At 37.2% G+C, this 26,170-nt stretch overlaps 1 protein-coding gene across 1 annotated transcript; it reads right to left on the reverse strand.

The window, feature by feature from the left end:
• Positions 1–310: 310 nt before the first annotated feature.
• On the reverse strand, positions 311–16,466 carry LOC141613299 (uncharacterized). The gene is made up of 2 exons (XM_074432035.1): positions 16,343–16,466; positions 311–897 (listed from the first exon to the last, which is right to left on the reverse strand). The coding sequence occupies exons 1-2, from the start codon at positions 16,464–16,466 to the stop codon at positions 311–313; spliced, it is 711 nt and encodes a 236-aa protein (XP_074288136.1).
• Between the last annotated feature and the right edge of the window lie 9,704 nt (positions 16,467–26,170).

The following is a 26,170-nucleotide window of genomic DNA, read 5'->3' on the forward strand; positions in this document are numbered from 1 at the left end:
AGAACGTACCAGGGTCTTTAGTCTGCTTTTTTTCCAGGAAATGACATTTTCAATCATGTTGACTCGTGCAAACTTGCACCAATTAAATTTAGGTACATCGAGACGATCGGACAGTACTTAATATACGAGTGCTTGGATAATCACTAGCTACCCCCATCAACGTAATGTAATATATACAAGAAAATTCCTCTTAAAATCATCTCCAAAGATCCCGCCGCTTAATCATCTTCTCTAGTAAAACCTTCTTGGTAATATCTCGTGGTACTAAATTGGTCCTTAAATCTCCTGGACAGACCTCTAACCCTCTTCTTTACAAAAGATTCCTCCCAACCGGATTAATATCTAATGGCCCCATAGGAATTCCCGTGACAAGGTAGACATCCTCATCCGTGATAGTCAAATCCCCATTCATCAACGAACAACTGAATGGATTGAAAGACTCCACAATCCATCTAGCCAAATGGCCATGGATTACTTCCGACTGAAGTTTTAACAGCTCTCCAAAACCCATGCTCTGAATAGCTTCAACTTGCTTCTCAGACGGGTTCGACTTGATAAAATTAATTATCAAAGAAGGACTCATCCTAGTTACCAGCGTATCATAATCTTTACCACACTTCCTATGTGGACTTCCTTTCCTACTAGCAATGCTGCTAGCATCTTTATTATCAGTAACAGTGGACACTCTCCTTTTCTTGGTAGATGGTTCTTCAACATCTTTCGGTAAGACATCCTCATCAACTGGTGTTTTAGTACGAGGACTCACTCGACGCGGAACAGCTGGTTCTGTTTTAGTAGCTTCCTTGTCAGCTGTTTCTGGGTTAGAAGCTTCCTTGTCAACTGTTTCTGTTGTAGTAGCTTCGTTGTCAACTGATTCTGAGAAGACATCCCCATCATCTGTCAAATGTTAAACAGCATTAATTAGGTGATGTACAGAGTTTTTTAGAGAAGTAATGTTTCAGAATTTCAAATTAAATGACAAATTTTAGCATTAATGCATCAAATAGCAAAGCAACAGCTGATAAATTTTGATGCACATATAGTGCGTTGTCATACATGTAGAAGACTATTTGATGTGAACATTATTTGCGCACATTTAGTCCCCTAATTGAGCCTATTTTGCATACTATTATAGCATTTCATGGCCATTTTATCCGTCAAAACCTTCCTATTTGCTTTTCTATCGCATTTCATATGTTTTGTAGAAAAGGAGATAATAAGGCGGAAATTCCTGTCTTTCGTGCATATTTGGAAGCTTATTGATGATATTAGATGGACTAGTATGAAGAGGAGGCAAGAATGATGACCAAAGATGTAGGAATAAAGTGTATGTAGACCGATCAAAGGGTTAAAAGTAAGAATGACGAGAGGGAAAGCATTACAAGAAGAAATCGCTCAAAAACCGAACCAAGGGTTGCTCCTTTGGCTCTGAAAATATGCTAGATGGAACGGCATCGAAAAATCAAGTGATCTAGGCTTTTGAATCACTCCAATAGGAGTCCGGATGAGGAAATAACGTCCGTTTTACAATCCGAGCTCAAGATACAGCTCAACCCGCTCGGGTCAAATTCAACCCGCTCGGGTTGAAGCCCAGGACGCCCATATTTTTCTCGGGACGAGCGGATTCCTGGACAGGAAACTTTTCCTTACTACGTGAACCACAATCCGAGCGGATTCTCCCAAATCCGCTCGGATTGCATCTCCCAAATCTGCCCGGATTCTCCCAAATCCGCCCGGATTGCATTTTCGTAATCCGCCCGGATTCACCTTAATCCGCTCGGATTCCACCGCCCAAATCCGTCCGTCCCGACCTTATTCCGCCCGGATTTCTTCACAAACGGATTGTCTTTTTCAAGCTACGAAAAGAGAAGCCCTTCTCTCAGAAAATACCGGAGTCTCCTTGCTCAACTTAAAATGTGTAATTACTAGTTTAGCCCTTAGTTAACCCTAATGCATCCACCTAATTTTCACTATAAATACCCCATTTGTAATAATCCTTTAACACATCTTTTTAGCTAGTAGAAAATCCTTCCTTAGATTAGATTAGGAGTAGATTAGAATAGATTACTCTTTAATCTTTCCACAAATTACACATTAATCTCTCCTTAATTATTGTTCAAGTTTATTATTCAAGTTTATTATTGGGTAATTGAAGATTATTGGGTTTATTGGGAGATTGACAACCTTACATCAATCATCAAGTTCTTCTATTATTCTTTGCTTTATTGTTTGGATCATCTTAAGTTGGTATAATTCCTTTACTCTTTACTCTTTATTGTTCATTTCTTCATTCCATTATCATGTTGATACTTGTTGTGATGATTGACACCATTAATGACATGTTTTCCATGATAATGAGTGAGTAGTTTCTTTAGCTAGGATTAATGGGTAATTAGGGAAAACCAACATGGGATTGATTCATGCTTAATCTAATATGTTCACATGATTAAATTGCTTGCTTGTTGTGATGTCAACTTTATGCACATGTTATGTTTGATGAAATGCTAAGCCTATGAATCCTTGCATTTACAACCATCTCTTATCTATTCAACTTGACTTGTAAGATATAAACCAACTCGAGTCTTGTTAGACCATGCATAGAAGTTGATTAGGAGGAAAGTAAGTCGACTTGTAGGTGTTGTACAATCTAATCGATTCGGCTCCGGGACCCAACTCTTCCTAAGAACCGTAAGATATAACCCAACTCGGTTCCTCCACAACATTAATTGCTTGCAACCTTGTAAACATGTTTGTATGATCAAAACCATGAATCCCCTATGAACCCATGACATCCTAGCACTTTTAATCAATTGTTTACATCCTTCCTTTTATTGTTTGCTTTACTTTATTGCTTGCACTAGTCTAGAACACAACTACAAACCCAACCAAATTGTGACACTAGCATAAATTGAGATAGATAGACTTAGAACCTAAAGCACACCGTCCCATGGATCGACCTCGACTTACCGCTAACTAGTTGTATGTTGAGTATTATAAATGTGTTTGATTGGTTGAGTGACGACCTCGTTCCACATCAAAATGGCGCCGTTGCCGGGGATGGTGCTATGTGATTAAGTTCTTACTTGTTTGTCTATTTTGATTTTGCTTTAACCTTGAGGAACTTGTTCCTCAAGGATTGTTTTTACCGTTTTCTTGTAGTTTCCTTGTTTGTAGTTATATCTTTGTCCTAGTTATGATGATGACCGAAGGCTTGGCACATGGAGTATGTGGTGAATCTTTTGAGTATGACTACCATGGGTATGGGGAGTTTGAGGAGCAAGTCAACACAAACCTACCTTATTATTTGTACAACGAAAATCCTAACCACTACCCCAATTTTTCCCACCAAAATCACCACACCCAATATCAACAACAACCACCCACCCAATACCCATTTCACAATGAACTTCAATTGCCACAATACAACCACTTTCACACCTACCCACAACAAGAAGATGAACCCATTGAAAATGTGATTCTCCAAATGATGGGAGATCAACAAAACTTCTTCAAACAAATGCTAGAAGAGAGCCAAAAAGAAGATAATGTTCTTAAAGGCATTGTTATCCAAAGAGAGGAATTGGGGATTCAAATTGCCCAATTAAAAGAATCCCAAGCAATCACTCCCCACCACTCCTTGGACATTGACCATGAATGTGAGTTTGAAGGAGTTACCTTTGATGAGAAGTGGGAAGAGCCAACCTCTTTGGGGTCTTGTGAGTATGAAAGTGTGGTATTTGATGATGAAGACATGAGGTTGAGTAAGCCAAATACTCTTAGCCTTTGTGAGTATGAGGGTGTGTCATTTGAAGTAGATGTTGATGTGTTAGAGAATGAGTTGGTGAAGAAGAGTGAAGCCCCTATTTATGATTCATACGGAGAAAGCGATGATGATGCATCTATGGAAGAAGATGATGAGGGAAATATGGACTCAAATGATGAAGGGAGTTATGGGATTAGCTTTCTTGAGGAACCCGTCCTTGAGAAGTTTGAAGATTACTTCGATGAAGAGGAGGAATGCCTTCATGAGAACCTTTTCACACCCACTATGGAGCCCATGATAGTTGGAGATGACATTATGGACCTTCTCACGAAAGTCAAATCGTCATACAAGAATTACTTAGTGGAGAAGCTCAAAGAAAAGGTTAAGAAGGAGTCTATATGTGGAAATTTGGCATCCACTATCCCAACTCCTAAGACATCCCATCATCAAGACAATGAAATTTCACCTTCTATTCTTGGAAGATCACCTAGTCCAAGCATTTGCGTCATCAACTTTGGAAGAAATAGGAGCAACCGGAAAAGCCCCCATGACAAGAATCTCAAGTTTGCTAGTTTTAAGAGCCGGGAAGGCCATCATCACAAAGCAAAAGAGAAGGGGAAGGAGTTCAAAGGGAGGTCCCTCATGGATTGGCCCTACTCTATTTTGCAATGGTTCAAGACTTATTCATGCTTACTTGAGGACCATTCACAAGCTTTTGACCAACTATTGAGAGCATTGAGCTCCATGGATAATGGAACTTGAATGAGTTTGGTGGAGTCCTATCTCAAACCACCATTTGTAAGATACCCTTTTCTTTCACTTTGCATTACATTTCCACTTGCATTTAGTTATGTACATATACATTTAGCTTGCATTTGTATTATATTTCATATTGCATTTACATTATTTAGTTCATATAGTGTAGTTTCATTGTAATATATTTCACATGATTCATATACATAGTTGCATATAGACTAGAATTCATGAATAGTCACTAATGACCAATCCTATTCTTTTCTACATTAGAAATAATGTTTAAATCGGTTTGGGGAGGTTTGATCATAAGTGACTTAAGCATTTAGCATGCATCATATAGTATAGTTTAGATTGCATTCATTTGTTATATATGTCATATAGAATTGCATTTAGTTAGAGCATGCATTCATTCATACCATATCATTGCATTTGTACGTTATTTCAAAAAATCAAAAATCCAAAAACATGTATTTCTTTTTCATTCCTACTCCTACATGTACATTGAGGACAATGTCCAAAATAAAGTGGGGGATGGGAATTTATATTCCAAAAATGCATAAAAATTGAAAAATTTTGAAAAATCACAAAAATATGTCTTTTAATTTCATAAAAACAAAAACCATAAAAATTTAAAAAATTGAAAAATCCAAAAACATGTTCATTTCCTCTGTAGTGTAGTCTTGTATATATTGTTTTGTATATATTGTTTTTGTTCATCCTTATTCACATTGATTGACTACGCCACATCCGAGACATGAGGATATTGAAGACCGCATGGTATGATCTTTCCAATCTCCTTTTTCCTCTTTATGTTAATGACTATGTGGCTTTATTTTGATTGATGCGGTATAACAATGTGAATTTAGGACTTGCATTTAGTTTATTTGGCATATTAGTTGGTAGAATCATTTGCATTAGGATGTTTATATGTTAGTTGCATCATGGCATGTAGTTGCATGTTAGAAAAATTTTGCGAAACCGTCTACTTGGGAAGCTTAACAAGTGTATATAGGCCCTAGTAGATGCTTTTTGTTCTTAAGACTTTGCTTGTTAGAATACTTGTAAAACACCCTAGGATGTGTCATGCTAGTATCCTTTGACCCATGGTTTAAGGCCTAGTCAAGAGTACCTTGTGGTGTGATAACTCCTTGGCTACCGTTTATTCCAAGGTGACCCTTGAAACCATGCATCCATCCATCCATCATCCATGTTCTACCACATTTTTGTCATCAAAGGGAATAGGCACAAAAAGAAAATAAATTTGAGTTCAAAGAAATGAAAAGAAAAGAAAAAGTTTGCGAAAATGCATCAAAAGAAAAGAGGAGCAAAAATAGAACTCCTAAAGCTTCAAAAATAAGGCACCCTCCCTACATATGGGGTGACTTTGAAAATTTTCAAAAGAAATGAGAAAAGTTGAAAGTTGTCAAGTGTTGAAATGCCAAAAATCAAAAAGAAATGGCAAAAAGAAAGTGTTCTCAAATGTTATATGCCACAAGAAATTGGGGGAAAAACAAAAACGAAAGCAAACTCCCAAAATGAAACTCAAATTCTATCGATCCCTTTATCCACCGTATCCATTTTTGTGCATGGTAGAGAGGGGACGACCCTTCTTCTTGTCTAGGCAAGAGGGGGAATTCCGCGATCCTCCAGTGTTTCTAACACCATAGGGAGTCTACTCTTGACAAAAGCATTTAACGATTGAGGACAAAGGTACCCTAGCTTGACACAACTTGGAGGTGATTTATTGGTATCCTTCTAGGCTTAGTAGTTTGAAGAAATTGTATCTATGAAAGAGTGTGTACCCTTGAATTGCTTCCCTTGTAGATAATTTCCGCCACTTAGATGAGGAAAGTGGCTATTCTTTTGTAGATGCATCCATTATGTGATTTTGTGTGCTTAATGATTGGATGTATCGCCATTTTGGCAAGCCCCACCTTGCCTTGCAAGAAGGCATCCTACCTCATGGTTGTCTTGTTGTGAGTTGAAGGGGCGGAGTGAGACCCGCTAATTGTCTCATATCGGTTATGTTATTAGGTTAGTTTAAATAAAGGTCTAGTTTTAGTCACCTCTTTACTCGGGACGAGTAAAGGTTCGGTTTGGGGATATTTGATGTGAACATTATTTGCGCACATTTAGTCCCCTAATTGAGCCTATTTTGCATACTATTATAGCATTTCATGGCCATTTTATCCGTCAAAACCTTCCTATTTGCTTTTCTATCGCATTTCATATGTTTTGTAGAAAAGGAGATAATAAGGCGGAAATTTCTGTCTTTCGTGCATATTTGGAAGCTTATTGATGATATTAGATGGACTAGTATGAAGAGGAGGCAAGAATGATGACCAAAGATGTAGGAATAAAGTGTATGTAGAAGGATCAAAGGGTTAAAAGTAAGAATGACGAGAGGGAAAGCATTACAAGAAGAAATCGCTCAAAAACCGAACCAAGGGTTGCTCCTTTGGCTCTGAAAATATGCTAGATGGAACGGCATCGAAAAATCAAGTGATCTAGGCTTTTGAATCACTCCAATAGGAGTCCGGATGAGGAAATAACGTCCGTTTTACAATCCGAGCTCAAGATACAGCTCAACCCGCTCGGGTCAAATTCAACCCGCTCGGGTTGAAGCCCAGGACGCCCATATTTTTCTCGGGACGAGCGGATTCCTGGACAGGAAACTTTTCCTTACTACGTGAACCACAATCCGAGCGGATTCTCCCAAATCCGCTCGGATTGCATCTCCCAAATCTGCCCGGATTCTCCCAAATCCGCCCGGATTGCATTTTCAGAATCCGCCCGGATTCACCTTAATCCGCTCGGATTCCACCGCCCAAATCCGTCCGTCCCGACCTTATTCCGCCCGGATTTCTTCACAGCACGGATTGTCTTTTTCAAGCTACGAAAAGAGAAGCCCTTCTCTCAGAAAATACCGGAGTCTCCTTGCTCAACTTAAAATGTGTAATTACTAGTTTAGCCCTTAGTTAACCCTAATGCATCCACCTAATTTTCACTATAAATACCCCATTTGTAATAATCCTTTAACACATCTTTTTAGCTAGTAGAAAATCCTTCCTTAGATTAGATTAGGAGTAGATTAGAATAGATTACTCTTTAATCTTTCCACAAATTACACATTAATCTCTCCTTAATTATTGTTCAAGTTTATTATTCAAGTTTATTATTGGGTAATTGAAGATTATTGGGTTTATTGGGAGATTGACAACCTTACATCAATCATCAAGTTCTTCTATTATTCTTTGCTTTATTGTTTGGATCATCTTAAGTTGGTATAATTCCTTTACTCTTTACTCTTTATTGTTCATTTCTTCATTCCATTATCATGTTTATACTTGTTGTGATGATTGACACCATTAATGACATGTTTTCCATGATAATGAGTGAGTAGTTTCTTTAGCTAGGATTAATGGGTAATTAGGGAAAACCAACATGGGATTGATTCATGCTTAATCTAATATGTTCACATGATTAAATTGCTTGCTTGTTGTGATGTCAACTTTATGCACATGTTATGTTTGATGAAATGCTAAGCCTATGAATCCTTGCATTTACAACCATCTCTTATCTATTCAACTTGACTTGTAAGATATAAACCAACTCGAGTCTTGTTAGACCATGCATAGAAGTTGATTAGGAGGAAAGTAAGTCGACTTGTAGGTGTTGTACAATCTAATCGATTCGGCTCCGGGACCCAACTCTTCCTAAGAACCGTAAGATATAACCCAACTCGGTTCCTCCACAACATTAATTGCTTGCAACCTTGTAAACATGTTTGTATGATCAAAACCATGAATCCCCTATGAACCCATGACATCCTAGCACTTTTAATCAATTGTTTACATCCTTCCTTTTATTGTTTGCTTTACTTTATTGCTTGCACTAGTCTAGAACACAACTACAAACCCAACCAAATTGTGACACTAGCATAAATTGAGATAGATAGACTTAGAACCTAAAGCACACCGTCCCATGGATCGACCTCGACTTACCGCTAACTAGTTGTATGTTGAGTATTATAAATGTGTTTGATTGGTTGAGTGACGACCTCGTTCCACATCAAAATGGCGCCGTTGCCGGGGATGGTGCTATGTGATTAAGTTCTTACTTGTTTGTCTATTTTGATTTTGCTTTAACCTTGAGGAACTTGTTCCTCAAGGATTGTTTTTACCGTTTTCTTGTAGTTTCCTTGTTTGTAGTTATATCTTTGTCCTAGTTATGATGATGACCGAAGGCTTGGCACATGGAGTATGTGGTGAATCTTTTGAGTATGACTACCATGGGTATGGGGAGTTTGAGGAGCAAGTCAACACAAACCTACCTTATTATTTGTACAACGAAAATCCTAACCACTACCTCAATTTTTCCCACCAAAATCACCACACCCAATATCAACAACAACCACCCACCCAATACCCATTTCACAATGAACTTCAATTGCCACAATACAACCACTTTCACACCTACCCACAACAAGAAGATGAACCCATTGAAAATGTGATTCTCCAAATGATGGGAGATCAACAAAACTTCTTCAAACAAATGCTAGAAGAGAGCCAAAAAGAAGATAATGTTCTTAAAGGCATTGTTATCCAAAGAGAGGAATTGGGGATTCAAATTGCCCAATTAAAAGAATCCCAAGCAATCACTCCCCACCACTCCTTGGACATTGACCATGAATGTGAGTTTGAAGGAGTTACCTTTGATGAGAAGTGGGAAGAGCCAACCTCTTTGGGGTCTTGTGAGTATGAAAGTGTGGTATTTGATGATGAAGACATGAGGTTGAGTAAGCCAAATACTCTTAGCCTTTGTGAGTATGAGGGTGTGTCATTTGAAGTAGATGTTGATGTGTTAGAGAATGAGTTGGTGAAGAAGAGTGAAGCCCCTATTTATGATTCATACGGAGAAAGCGATGATGATGCATCTATGGAAGAAGATGATGAGGGAAATATGGACTCAAATGATGAAGGGAGTTATGGGATTAGCTTTCTTGAGGAACCCGTCCTTGAGAAGTTTGAAGATTACTTCGATGAAGAGGAGGAATGCCTTCATGAGAACCTTTTCACACCCACTATGGAGCCCATGATAGTTGGAGATGACATTATGGACCTTCTCACGAAAGTCAAATCGTCATACAAGAATTACTTAGTGGAGAAGCTCAAAGAAAAGGTTAAGAAGGAGTCTATATGTGGAAATTTGGCATCCACTATCCCAACTCCTAAGACATCCCATCATCAAGACAATGAAATTTCACCTTCTATTCTTGGAAGATCACCTAGTCCAAGCATTTGCGTCATCAACTTTGGAAGAAATAGGAGCAACCGGAAAAGCCCCCATGACAAGAATCTCAAGTTTGCTAGTTTTAAGAGCCGGGAAGGCCATCATCACAAAGCAAAAGAGAAGGGGAAGGAGTTCAAAGGGAGGTCCCTCATGGATTGGCCCTACTCTATTTTGCAATGGTTCAAGACTTATTCATGCTTACTTGAGGACCATTCACAAGCTTTTGACCAACTATTGAGAGCATTGAGCTCCATGGATAATGGAACTTGAATGAGTTTGGTGGAGTCCTATCTCAAACCACCATTTGTAAGATACCCTTTTCTTTCACTTTGCATTACATTTCCACTTGCATTTAGTTATGTACATATACATTTAGCTTGCATTTGTATTATATTTCATATTGCATTTACATTATTTAGTTCATATAGTGTAGTTTCATTGTAATATATTTCACATGATTCATATACATAGTTGCATATAGACTAGAATTCATGAATAGTCACTAATGACCAATCCTATTCTTTTCTACATTAGAAATAATGTTTAAATCGGTTTGGGGAGGTTTGATCATAGGTGACTTAAGCATTTAGCATGCATCATATAGTATAGTTTAGATTGCATTCATTTGTTATATATGTCATATAGAATTGCATTTAGTTAGAGCATGCATTCATTCATACCATATCATTGCATTTGTACGTTATTTCAAAAAATCAAAAATCCAAAAACATGTATTTCTTTTTCATTCCTACTCCTACATGTACATTGAGGACAATGTCCAAAATAAAGTGGGGGATGGGAATTTATATTCCAAAAATGCATAAAAATTGAAAAATTTTGAAAAATCACAAAAATATGTCTTTTAATTTCATAAAAACAAAAACCATAAAAATTTAAAAAATTGAAAAATCCAAAAACATGTTCATTTCCTCTGTAGTGTAGTCTTGTATATATTGTTTTGTATATATTGTTTTTGTTCATCCTTATTCACATTGATTGACTACGCCACATCCGAGACATGAGGATATTGAAGACCGCATGGTATGATCTTTCCAATCTCCTTTTTCCTCTTTATGTTAATGACTATGTGGCTTTATTTTGATTGATGCGGTATAACAATGTGAATTTAGGACTTGCATTTAGTTTATTTGGCATATTAGTTGGTAGAATCATTTGCATTAGGATGTTTATATGTTAGTTGCATCATGGCATGTAGTTGCATGTTAGAAAAATTTTGCGAAACCGTCTACTTGGGAAGCTTAACAAGTGTATATAGGCCCTAGTAGATGCTTTTTGTTCTTAAGACTTTGCTTGTTAGAATACTTGTAAAACACCCTAGGATGTGTCATGCTAGTATCCTTTGACCCATGGTTTAAGGCCTAGTCAAGAGTACCTTGTGGTGTGATAACTCCTTGGCTACCGTTTATTCCAAGGTGACCCTTGAAACCATGCATCCATCCATCCATCATCCATGTTCTACCACATTTTTGTCATCAAAGGGAATAGGCACAAAAAGAAAATAAATTTGAGTTCAAAGAAATGAAAAGAAAAGAAAAAGTTTGCGAAAATGCATCAAAAGAAAAGAGGAGCAAAAATAGAACTCCTAAAGCTTCAAAAATAAGGCACCCTCCCTACATATGGGGTGACTTTGAAAATTTTCAAAAGAAATGAGAAAAGTTGAAAGTTGTCAAGTGTTGAAATGCCAAAAATCAAAAAGAAATGGCAAAAAGAAAGTGTTCTCAAATGTTATATGCCACAAGAAATTTGGGGGAAAAACAAAAACGAAAGCAAACTCCCAAAATGAAACTCAAATTCTATCGATCCCTTTATCCACCGTATCCATTTTTGTGCATGGTAGAGAGGGGACGACCCTTCTTCTTGTCTAGGCAAGAGGGGGAATTCCGCGATCCTCCAGTGTTTCTAACACCATAGGGAGTCTACTCTTGACAAAAGCATTTAACGATTGAGGACAAAGGTACCCTAGCTTGACACAACTTGGAGGTGATTTATTGGTATCCTTCTAGGCTTAGTAGTTTGAAGAAATTGTATCTATGAAAGAGTGTGTACCCTTGAATTGCTTCCCTTGTAGATAATTTCCGCCACTTAGATGAGGAAAGTGGCTATTCTTTTGTAGATGCATCCATTATGTGATTTTGTGTGCTTAATGATTGGATGTATCGCCATTTTGGCAAGCCCCACCTTGCCTTGCAAGAAGGCATCCTACCTCATGGTTGTCTTGTTGTGAGTTGAAGGGGCGGAGTGAGACCCGCTAATTGTCTCATATCGGTTATGTTATTAGGTTAGTTTAAATAAAGGTCTAGTTTTAGTCACCTCTTTACTCGGGACGAGTAAAGGTTCGGTTTGGGGATATTTGATGTGAACATTATTTGCGCACATTTAGTCCCCTAATTGAGCCTATTTTGCATACTATTATAGCATTTCATGGCCATTTTATCCGTCAAAACCTTCCTATTTGCTTTTCTATCGCATTTCATATGTTTTGTAGAAAAGGAGATAATAAGGCGGAAATTTCTGTCTTTCGTGCATATTTGGAAGCTTATTGATGATATTAGATGGACTAGTATGAAGAGGAGGCAAGAATGATGACCAAAGATGTAGGAATAAAGTGTATGTAGAAGGATCAAAGGGTTAAAAGTAAGAATGACGAGAGGGAAAGCATTACAAGAAGAAATCGCTCAAAAACCGAACCAAGGGTTGCTCCTTTGGCTCTGAAAATATGCTAGATGGAACGGCATCGAAAAATCAAGTGATCTAGGCTTTTGAATCACTCCAATAGGAGTCCGGATGAGGAAATAACGTCCGTTTTACAATCCGAGCTCAAGATACAGCTCAACCCGCTCGGGTCAAATTCAACCCGCTCGGGTTGAAGCCCAGGACGCCCATATTTCGCTCAGGACGAGCGGATTCCTGGACAGGAAACTTTTCCTTGCTACGTGAACCACAATCCGAGCGGATTCTCCCAAATCCGCCCGGATTGCATCTCCCAAATCTGCCCGGATTCTCCCAAATCCGCCCTGATTGCATTTTCAGAATCCGCCCGGATTCACCTTAATCCGCTCGGATTCCACCGCCCAAATCCGTCCGTCCCGACCTTATTCCGCCCGGATTTCTTCACAGCACGGATTGTCTTCTTCAACCTACGAAAAGAGAAGCCCTTCTCTCAGAAAATACCGGAGTCTCCTTGCTCAACTTAAAAAGTGTAATTAATAGTTTAGCCCTTAGTTAACCCTAATGCATCCACCTAATTTCCACTATAAATACCCCATTTGTAATAATCCTTTAACACATCTTTTTAGCTAGTAGAAAATCCTTCCTTAGATTAGATTAGGAGTAGATTAGAATAGATTACTCTTTAATCTTTCCACAAATTACACATTAATCTCTCCTTAATTATTGTTCAAGTTTATTATTCAAATTTATTATTGGGTAATTGAAGATTATTGGGTTTATTGGGAGATTGACAACCTTCCATCAATCATCAAGTTCTTCTATTATTCTTTGCTTTATTGTTTGGATCATCTTAAGTTGGTATAATTCCTTTACTCTTTACTCTTTATTGTTCATTTCTTCATTCCATTATCATGTTTATACTTGTTGTGATGATTGACACCATTAATGACATGTTTTCCATGATAATGAGTGAGTAGTTTCTTTAGCTAGGATTAATGGGTAATTAGGGAAAACCAACATGGGATTGATTCATGCTTAATCTAATATGTTCACATGATTAAATTGCTTGCTTGTTGTGATGTCAACTTTATGCACATGTTATGTTTGATGAAATGCTAAGCCTATGAATCCTTGCATTTACAACCATCTCTTATCTATTCAACTTGACTTGTAAGATATAAACCAACTCGAGTCTTGTTAGACCATGTATAGAAGTTGATTAGGAGGAATGTAAGTCGACTTGTAGGTGTTGTACAATCTAATCGATTCGGCTCCGGGACACAACTCTTCCTAAGAACTGTAAGATATAACCCAACTCGGTTCCTCCACAACATTAATTGCTTGCAACCTTGTAAACATGTTTGTATGATCAAAACCATGAATCCCCTATGAACCCATGACATCCTAGCACTTTTAATCAATTGTTTACATCCTTCCTTTTATTGTTTGCTTTACTTTATTGCTTGCACTAGTCTAGAACACAACTACAAACCCAACCAAATTGTGACACTAGCATAAATTGAGATAGATAGACTTAGAACCCAAAGCACACCGTCCCATGGATCGACCTCGACTTACCGCTAACTAGTTGTATGTTGAGTATTATAAATGTGTTTGATTGGTTGAGTGACGACCTCGTTCCACATCACTATTTAATGCACATACTATGTTTTTTCATTCATGTACAAGGTTGTTTTAATAAAGACACCGTAGAGGGGTCGAGTGAACACTTGTTTGGGGACGGGATTAAATGTAGAAGGCTAGGGAACCTAAAACGGGACGGGAAAGGGTTAAGGGTTGGATTAGGCGGACCGCTACCGCGGATCCGCCTAATCCAACCCTCAACCCTTTCCCTTATTTTTTATACATGTAGAAGACTATTTAATGCACATACTCTACATTGTCATGCACATACGCGGTTGTTTAATAAACATATGTTGTCGGGTATCCTAAAACGGGACGGGAAAGGGTTGAGGGTTGGATTAGGCGGACCGCTACCGCGGATCCGCCTAATCCAACCCTCAACCCTTTCCCTTCTCACATTATCGGCATGAGACCAAAAGACATCCTCGAGGGGATGAGTGAACCCTTTTTTTGGGACGGGATTTAAAGTAGGGGGCCGGGTATCCTAAAACGGGACGGGAAAGGGTTGAGGGTTGGATTAGGCGGATCCGCGGTAGCGGTCCGCCTAATCCAACCCTCAACCCTTTCCCTTCTCACATTATCGGCCGCGAGACCAAAAGACATCCTAGAGGGGATGAGTGAACCCTTTTTTGGGGACGGGATTTAAAGTAGGGGGCCGGGTATCCTAAAAGGGGACGGGAAAGGGTTGAGGGTTGGATTAGGCGGACCGCTACCGCGGATCCGCCTAATCCAACCCTCAACCCTTTCCCTTCTCACATTATCGGCCGCGAGACCAAAAGACATCCTAGAGGGGATGAGTGAACCCTTTTTTGGGGACGGAATTTAAAGTAGGGGGCCGGGTATCCTAAAACGGGACGGGAAAGGGTTGAGGGTTGGATTAGGCGGACCGCTACCGCGGATCCGCCTAATCCAACCCTCAACCCTTTCCCTTCTCACATTATCGGCCGCGAGACCAAAAGACATCCTAGAGGGGATGAGTAAACCCTTTTTTGGGGACGGGATTTAAAGTAGGGGGCCGGGTATCCTAAAACGGGACGGGAAAGGGTTGAGGGTTGGATTAGGCGGACCGCTACCGCGGATCCGCCTAATCCAACCCTCAACCCTTTCCCTTCTCACATTATTGGCCGCGAGACCAAAAGACATCCTAGAGGGGATGAGTGAACCCTTTTTTGGGGACGGGATTTAAAGTAGGGGGCCGGGTATCCTAAAACGGGACGGGAAAGGGTTGAGGGTTGGATTAGGCGGACCGCTACCGCGGATCCGCCTAATCCAACCCTCAACCCTTTCCCTTCTCACATTATCGGCCGCGAGACCAAAAGACATCCTAGAGGGGATGAGTGAACCCTTTTTTGGGGACGGTATTTAAAGTAGAGGGTCGGGTATCCTAAAACGGGACGGGAAAGGGTTGAGGGTTGGATTAGGCGGACCGCTACCGCGGATCCGCCTAATCCAACCCTCAACCCTTTCCCTTCTCACATTATCGGCCGCGAGACCAAAAGACATCCTAGAGGGGATGAGTGAACCCTTTTTTGGGGACGGGATTTAAAGTAGGGGGCCGGGTATCCTAAAACGGGACGGGAAAGGGTTTAGGTTGGATTAGGCGGACCGCTACCGCGGATCCGCCTAATCCAACCCTCAAACCTTTCCCTTCTCACATTATCGGCCGCGAGACCAAAAGACATCCTAGAGGGGGTGAGTGAACCCTTTTTTGGGGACGGGATTTAAAGTAGGGGGCCGGGTATCCTAAAGCGGGACGGGGAAAGGGGTTGAGGGTTGGATTAGGCGGACCGCTACCGCGGATCCGCCTAATCCAACCCTAAACCCTTTCCCTTATTTTTTATACATGTAGAAGACTATTTAATGCACATACTCTACATTGTCATGCACATACACGGTTGTTTAATAAACATATGTTGTCGGGTATCCTAAAACGGGACGGGAAAGGGTTGAGGGTTGGATTAGGCGGACCGCTACCGCGGATCCGCCTTATCCAACCCTAAACCCTTTCCCTTATTCCTCATTGTAAGGTGAGGTTGCATTTTGCGAGGGTGTCAAAGTTAATGTTGATTAGTTCATGCATGTGTAGGGTTGTTTAATGTACATATATTTTTTGTTTCATGCGTGTGCAACGTTACGTCATGTACTGATAAGGAATTTTGTTTTCATGAATGTGCAAGAGTGAACTAAATTTCTTACTCAAATTGCTTGGGTCAACAGAATTAGTTGTCGCAGCTTTCGATTTTGCTGGAAAATAATCTTTGACTGACCGTCCTCCTTTTAGTAGAACTTTTTTCTTCGATGCAACACTCTTTCGCCCCATATCTATCAATCATTTGAGGGATATTGTAAAGACAGTTGAAAGACAAACTATTGTACAAATCACATGTTTATAATGAAGGTAGGTTGAAGCATTTCACAGTTAATTATGTTGCAAAACAATGGTGAAAAGCATAATATTACTTGATGAATACAGATGAAAACTAAGTAAAATTGGGAAATGAAAGAACATAAGCTGTGAAAGTCAAACGAAAAATATGAAATATATAGATATATATATATGTCAAACCAACATTCATAACAACTTCTACAATCCAAAATGCCAAAACTAATTAGATAATTATTAGTAAAGCCTGACAAAAAGGAACATTTAAACCTTAACGTTCAATACCCTAAGTGGCCTAAGTACAAATACAGTTCGTTGGCCAGAAAGTTTTACAAACTTATGATAGACCTGAAGGAAATGTAGATTCATATACATGTTAACATAGTCATATATGTCTAAACTAATTTGTCATAAAATTAAAACGGATCTTATGCAAGCAAACAATAATATAAATAGAGGAGAAATCATGTCCTTACATATTGAATTTCGGTTATTTGGGCACAAAAGAGATCACCTTTCTCTTTTGTTCTTGAGCTTATTCCAATGGAAGAATGAAGATCTAAGTGTAAGATCTCTCCCTATGTATTATACCCAAGGCTCCTCTTAATTAAAATTAATATTACAAGTACTAGTTATAATATTAAATTTAGAAGAAAATTGAACCAAAAACTTTATAAAAACCCTTATGTGTTTTCGGTTATAGAGAGAAGAAGAGAGGATTTTATTTCTCTAGAAAATCTCTATCTTTGATGATGGAATTAGAATGAATACACTACTAAACATTTTTAGTGTTATTAGGTGGAAAAATAGGAAAAAAACAATGATGAATTGTGCTTCTCCAAAACCGTGTAAGAGAGGACATAAAGGGAGCCAATGCATGAAGAAATTGTTCTTCACAAGGAACAATAGGTATGCAAGGCTAGGGTTGCCTTTAATCATTGTGTTTTCCCACTAATTATAAACAACATATAATTAGCTTAAGTCCCTCTATTTTTCGGCCCATTTGGTAATATGGTATCCATATTATTTTTGTCAATTGTCTATATGTTACATGTCATATGTCACATATATTTGTTATGTATTTTTAACATGTTAAAAATCAACGTATTAATAAAAATACGTCACATACAAAAATTGACTTAGTAATTTCATAATTACTTGTGCCAAAAATATTTTACCATTTATAAATCACAACAGATTGTATTTATAACAATTCATTCAAATTTAATTGTTACATTAAACAATTTATTTCATCCGAGTAATTATACAATTTAATTACTCAGACCGTATCTTATTTAATCACATTTCAATATGATACGTAAATTTTACTTCCAAAATCGTCCGTCAATTTTCAAGTAATTTAATTAACTCGTAACATTATACGATTAATTAAATAATCAATTAAGAGTATTGCCCTTTAGGTATGACCTAGGGGGTCAACTGATCACCACCGTCACACGACAGTAATGTCAAACTCTAGTCAGCCAATCATTACCGATATATGTTGACCAGTTGACAGTAACAATATTACTTCCCAATTGTATTCATTTTAATGAGACTTAAACATGTGATCATCATGATCAACAGTCGTGATCGCATTATTGTCGGAGGACACATATTCCAACAATCTCCCACTTGTCCTCGACAAGTGTGCGTCACCAATTCTCTTGTCCTATTACTATCTCCCACTCAATGCAAGGTGTCTTTCAGGTCGTACTTGCAAGTGATCATATCGAGAGTGGTTTCCTCGATCCGGAGAATAACCGATTGACCGGATTTATCCACACCGGATACCTTCCGAGCGTGGCCACGCATTTTCCAATTCATTACTCCTCGAGTGGCCCCGAGATATTGTTATAACCCTGACTAGGGGTGGACAATTCCTATCGCACTCATTCCCTTCGACTAGCCACAGCCATCATAACCCAAAATATGCCCATTTGACCCCATTTACGAAGGTCGTAGTAACACAAATCAAAGTTAATCTGAAACTGTGCCATCTTAGAAGAATAGTCTTTAGTCAAAAGAATCGACTCATTTTGAATACTATAGTAGCTCTCGCCACGACCAGGCTATATAAATTTGCCAGAACTCTATAAGCGGTCATTAGGCCCGACAAAATGTTCTTAATACCGATGCTATGTGATCGACTAGTCATCTCACATGACTCTATGGCACTTGAACTTGCCATCAATCGCATCACACTCTAGTCACTTCGAGATGTCACCTCATATAAGTAACTATGGGCAAAAACAATGTTAATCCATGTTCACTTTAACGGGGTTCAATTGTCTCTACAACCCGTTTGGATATAACAATGTACAAAGTGAGTTAATAATAACTCAAACGACAAATGTCGACATCACACTCGGGTAGTCAATATCATATTACAACCTTGTGATGTTTATCATAAGTGTAAACACTTATTGATTTCAATAGAAGTTTAACATTTCATGTGTCCATGTGTTCAAACTTCTTGCACTTGCAATTTCCTTCACATTCATGTTCTCATAGCATGAATCTTACCAAGTACACATCAAAGGTTCTCGACCTTGGTTTTGGTTCTTTAACTTGAAAGAACTTTCTTATCGATCATGTCATAACGAACGAATTTGCGATGAATAATACAACTTGTACCGATCAAGTATTCCATCCACACGCAATGCACTAGGTATATGTTTTGTAGAATCTTGTAACAATTGACAAGATTATTAGCTTAGCACTTCTCGCAAGTCCTAGCTTAACTAGGAAAGATTGTTTTTGAATAACTTCTTATTCAACCAAGCATCTTTCCAAAACTTCTCATTTCTCTTTCTAGGCTTGAAATATTTGGGACTCTCATAAATCCTCATATGTGCTCGGATTTTCTACAATATGTGCAACCTCTTAACACACAATGGAACATTCCGTCAATCACTGAAATCGCTCATCGAATTCTACTCGAGAATTCATGACGTTTCTATTATGGCTCACAAATCATTCATCATGCTCTCATGCATATGATTCATTATTGGACATGTACATGATTATTCTAATGGCGGAAACATTAGTCACTAATAATCATAAGATCAATCGTTCTCGTGTTCAATGAACTACCATGACTGCTAATGGTAATCCCATTTTCATTCATATGAATAACCTATGTATATGTTGATACGATGTGTATCTCTTTAATACTAATCCAACATCCCATGAGGTAATTGGATTCATCTTTGTCCATTTTCATCCAGAATTGAAAACTCAAAAGCTTCTTTATGAAAAGAAGGTATTAGCTCGTCATTCTTTAATGAGTGATGAGTTGTAAACATTTAAGGATGATAGCTCCCACTAAATTCCATGTCTTCACATGAGAATTTCATAACTCCCACTCAATTCTACACATTTCGAATTTGACTTCTCAATCGAAATTTATCAAGAATTGAAATATAAATTGCATTTCCAAGTTATTAGGATAAAACCATATATGTTCCCATCATATCCCTTCAAAATGCCAATTTTGAAGTGGTCTTATCTCAACCATACGGAAAGAGATTTTAAATCTCTAACACACTCATGTCATAATGATGTGCAACTATGTCATTATTCAAGTAAATAATATTTAAAATACGTCCCTCGCAAATACCCTTTTGGAAGGAGATTTAACCATTTCATAGGGAGGTTAAGCAATGACATTTGTATGGTTAAAACGTTGGCTATAGAAGATATCGGAATATCAATTTTGCAATTTGATTTTGATCATAACTAGTATGTTACTTTGATTCATTTAGGCTCTTAAGTAAAACTCATGATTGAAACTATTGGTCAAATGTTTCATAAACTTAGTCAAAAACTTGTTAAGACTATACATTAGTTATTTTTCTTCCAAAACTTTCTTTTGGTCTCCTCGTGTAGTTATCTTTCGAAAATACTCTATATGATTACCACACTTGGTCTCTTTAGTCATGTAGAACTAACTTGAGACAATAGATCTCATCTATTCGGCATACTATGTAAATAGATATACCTTTATTCAAATCATTTTCTTTTGCGTAGATCTTCATATACACAAGTACACAATAGTACACAATTTCATTTTGCCTTGTGTCCTCATTTTTCTCCCACTCTATCTTTAGAATGAATACACTAAACATTCAAAGATAGCATATGAGACACAAATTAATGATGTTGAAGTATAAGGAGAACTATCTCATAGATAGACTAATAGTTATGAATTTCATATGAATTCTTGGTGATTGACATTCCTTTAAGAGAGTTCATAGACTCAAAATCGCTTCATAAATGATCATACACAAGCCTTAAGCATGTGGACATATAATGAAACCGGTCATTATATTTGTCTATTAGATCACTTTTAGTGAATAATCTTATGTTTCAAAACGCAAGCATTTAAAGATGAAATTTTTAGAACATAAAGGATAAATGATAAAACGGGTGACTTGGGTTGCAAACCAAGTCACTATCATCCAAAATACAAACCATTATCCAAAATACCTTTCCATGTCGAACACGGAAACTTAAAGTTCTAAAAATTCAAAACATTACTTAAAATAAGACAATGAAAAACAAAACTCCATAAAAGCTATCCTTAGCTTCTCCATGGTTTATCATGCTTGTTTTTCTTTTCCCTTGTCTTTGCTTGGTGGAGGCCCTATTTACAATAAAAAGGGAGATACATTATCACAACTTTGCATCACATTACCATAGTTGTATTAGAAACATAAAAGAAGGTTAGTCATTTACCTACTGGAGTGATCTTTCCAACTTTGATATCACCAAGGTATTTGGAACAATTCCTCTTCCAATGTCCCATGCCATTACAATAATGGCATTTGTCAAGAGGACCCTTCTTGACTTTGGAGGTGCTAGCTTCACAAGACTTAGCTTTGGTGAATGTGGGAGCTTGCTTTTTACCCTTTCTCCCATTCTTCTTGAACTTCCCTTACTCTTTGTGCTTATGTTAAGCACATCCTTGGGAGGGTTCACATTTAACCCCATGTCCCTCTCGGCTTGCACAAGTAACTTGTGCAACTCCTCAAGAGACACATCCTTGTCTTGCATATTGAAATTCACCCGGAATTGCACATATGCCTTAACCTTAGACAAGGAGTGTAGAATCCTATCTACGATGAGTTCTTTGGGGATTTCAACCTTTTGAATCTTCAAGGTCTCGACAAGCTCCATGAGTTTGAGCACATGAGGGCTAACCTTTTGGCCCTCTTTGAAGTCGAGATCAAAGAATGCCGCGGCCGCCTCATATTGGACGATCCGCGGGGTTTGTGAAAACATGGTCACAAGTTTGGAGTAAATCTCATTAGCATTGCCCATTTTGAAGGCTCTCCTTTGGAGTTCCGCCTCCATCGCAAATATTAAGACATTTTTCATTGCGGCGGACTCCTTTTGGTAAGCCTCATAGGCTTCCCTAGTGGCCGCGGTGGACCTAGTGGAGGGCTCGGGTGGAGAGGCCTCGGTAAGGTAACGAAGCTTGTCGTCACCTTCGGCGGCTAATTTGAGTTGGGCATCCCACTCGGAGAAATTTGACCCATTCTTTTCAAGTTTACATCGATCCATAAAGGATCGGAGCCAAGATGAAGTAGCGAGTGGTGTAGCATTAGGAGTTGGTGTTGCCATTTGTTATGAATAAGAAGTGTTCTACAAAACAAAATATAAGGAGTAAAACAAAAGTCGTTTTAATTACACTCGTAAAAATGTATGATTTAAACAAGTTTTAAGCATTTTTATAGTGACCTCTACCCAACTAGATAAATGATTCCAAGACCCAAATTCATATCGACTTAGGCACGGTATGGCCGATGAAACCTTTATCAATATAACTCGGTGGATTAACATTTTAATCGATTCTACTTTTAGAACTCTTGGTCGATAAAATTACTCTAATAATTATCTATAGCCCGGAACACATGCAACTACGGTCGCGAATACTTCCGTTGAGCTCAATCCAAATTTCGAATAAATGTGTCCATTATCCAAATCCACATCAACTTGGGCACGGTATGGCCGATGAAACCCTCATTAACATGAACTCGGTGGATTAACACTCATCACCCACTTCCCCTACGTAACAAGGTTTGTACCCCGGTAGGGCCGAGTGCACTCCCTCGCGAAATAGGTTTTCATGGTTTCTACTATTTGGTAAGGCTATGTCTCAATTGTTTGTTTTAGCGAGAGGTCATGTCAATTTATTATCTATCACGTTTTAAGTGAACTAAAGCGGTGAACTATGATAATTCTAATTGACACAGTCGATAAACTCGATAAAAGGACAATGCATGTTTAGTTATGGCGATTTAGCGATGCATGTGACATAAAATAAAATGCAAGCATAAAGATAAAAAAAAATCCTAGTATGGCCTTTCCTAAAATAGAAAAACTATTAATCTATTACATATTCGGAAACCAACTCCATTGGTCCCTTGAACTTCGGTTGTGGCACACATCTCGAGGTAACACCGTCTTTATGTATCGCCATTCTTGAAGAAATCCGTCTTTTGGAACTCCGGAATGAATAAAATTACATAATAAATTACATAATTTCCTATTATACATTTGTAACTAAAATAAAATAAATCTATTAAATTACAAAACGGTGATACGAGATCACAATAAAAATTACAACCGAATCGATATTCCCATACATTTCGGGAAATACCAATTAAAATCTAAGGCCATACTAAGTAAAATTACATAATTCAAAATTACATAAATTAAAATTATGACAATCATAAAGAAAATGCAGCATTATATTATGTACGAACATGCTCAATTTTATGCTAAATCGCCTTTTAATTAGCCAATATCGTATATTACTCGGTTTTTACGGATTTGCGTGATTTCAACATTTTATAATCACAAAAATGCACAAACTCATATTTATGCATAAGTTAATTACCCTAACCTTTTAGGACTCAAAATATAGTCTCCACTAGTAATTTGACCATAATTAACTTTTATTTACAAAATTGTTCATAAATGGACAAAAATTACAAAAATAAGCTATTAAACTTCAAATAAATCCAAAAATTTCAATTAAATTCAAAATTTGAAATTTAAATTCATGAACATTCTGGAAAAATTCCATGACACTCATAATGTTCAAAATCTTAGGTTAAAAATTTCAAATTTTTCCTAAAAACAATGTTGCGGTTTATCGATATTTAATAAAATAATCATAAAAACATGGAAAAATTATTTTCATTAACTTTTCAATTTAGATCTGAAAAATATAATAAAATGCAACATTAGACGTTTTTCCTAAGTCATAGATTATGTATTATTAATTTTCAACTAATAATGTCACTATTTATGCCATTTTTCTTCAAAAATTCATAAATCATGCTAAAAGACTTCTTTATAGCCAATTATTTTACACACATCTTGTAAAATTGCATGTGACAACATATTAATTTTCTATGACCAGATTCGAAATTTAACTCATATTAACCTATTTTTCTCTTAAATCCGAATTTAATGATGAAAAATTCATTTTTCGAGCATAACAAGTCCAAAAATTATGAAAATTTACAGGTTATCTCAAAATAATATATGTAACAACATATCCAAAAACCAAGTGAAAATTCGAAGTATAGCTAATTTTCGACCAAAAATGACATTTTTACTCATAAAATCACATTTAAATGTCATTATTATTAAATATGAACAATAAAAATCCGAAAAATTAACCAAAATATCCTAAAACATTTTAGGACCAGAAATATTAACATGCATGTAATAATTTCGTGATATATCATAATAACACTAATTTTACAAGTTTTATTTTGTTATTCATATAACTCGGAAAAACTTTTAACCAATTTGCATGCAAACAACCGTGGCTCATGATACCGATTGAAGGAAATGTAGATTCATATACATGTTAACATAGTCATATATGTCTAAACTAATTTGTCATAAAATTAAAACGGATCTTATGCAAGCAAACAATAATATAAATAGAGGAGAAATCATGTCCTTACATATTGAATTTCGGTTATTTGGGCACAAAAGAGATCACCTTTCTCTTTTGTTCTTGAGCTTATTCCAATGGAAGAATGAAGATCTAAGTGTAAGATCTCTCCCTATGTATTATACCCAAGGCTCCTCTTAATTAAAATTAATATTACAAGTACTAGTTATAATATTAAATTTAGAAGAAAATTGAACCAAAAACTTTATAAAAACCCTTATGTGTTTTCGGTTATAGAGAGAAGAAGAGAGGATTTTATTTCTCTAGAAAATCTCTATCTTTGATGATGGAATTAGAATGAATACACTACTAAACATTTTTAGTGTTATTAGGTGGAAAAATAGGAAAAAAACAATGATGAATTGTGCTTCTCCAAAACCGTGTAAGAGAGGACATAAAGGGAGCCAATGCATGAAGAAATTGTTCTTCACAAGGAACAATAGGTATGCAAGGCTAGGGTTGCCTTTAATCATTGTGTTTTCCCACTAATTATAAACAACATATAATTAGCTTAAGTCCCTCTATTTTTCGGCCCATTTGGTAATATGGTATCCATATTATTTTTGTCAATTGTCTATATGTTACATGTCATATGTCACATATATTTGTTATGTATTTTTAACATGTTAAAAATCAACGTATTAATAAAAATACGTCACATACAAAAATTGACTTAGTAATTTCATAATTACTTGTGCCAAAAATATTTTACCATTTATAAATCACAACAGATTGTATTTATAACAATTCATTCAAATTTAATTGTTACATTAAACAATTTATTTCATCCGAGTAATTATACAATTTAATTACTCAGACCGTATCTTATTTAATCACATTTCAATATGATACGTAAATTTTACTTCCAAAATCGTCCGTCAATTTTCAAGTAATTTAATTAACTCGTAACATTATACGATTAATTAAATAATCAATTAAGAGTATTGCCCTTTAGGTATGACCTAGGGGTCAACTGATCACCACCGTCACACGACAAGAAATGTCAAACTCTAGTCACCAATCATTACCGATATATGTTGACCAGTTGACAGTAACAATATTACTTCCCAATTGTATTCATTTTAATGAGACTTAAACATGTGATCATCATGATCAACAGTCGTGATCGCATTATTGTCGGAGGACACATATTCCAACAAGACCTACGTCAAATCAACGACTTCAACATAAGACAACCTTCGACGAGCTAGTAAAGGTGTTGCTATTGATTTCGCTTCTTCATGTAACAAAGGTGGCATATCCCGTAACATTTCATCAACTTGCTTAATTTTACTGTCATTAAGTGGATTGAGATGTGTGTTCTGAAAAGCATTTCTTCGTTGGAGAACATGCATGATGAATTTGGCTGCCATATTACCCGTCATAAAACACTTGCATCTTTTGGAAATTAGTCTACCACGACTACGCACTATCCTCACGCCATTAATGTCATTAAATCGCAAAGTTTGCAGGTAAGCTATCAGCACACCAGGTGAATACGGGAAGAAAAGAAAGAGTTTAGCCCACAATAAGCAGACATTGGTCATGCTTGCCGTATCAGAGCATTTATCAAGGTGATTGAAGATTTGTAACACAAGATTTGGATCAGTTAAGACATCATTTCTTGACTGATTGCGACGATCAGTGAACTCCACTTTGG

The sequence above is a fragment of the Silene latifolia genome, chromosome 11 (assembly GCF_048544455.1).
Source record: "Silene latifolia isolate original U9 population chromosome 11, ASM4854445v1, whole genome shotgun sequence".
Classification (NCBI taxonomy): Eukaryota; Viridiplantae; Streptophyta; class Magnoliopsida; order Caryophyllales; family Caryophyllaceae; genus Silene; species Silene latifolia.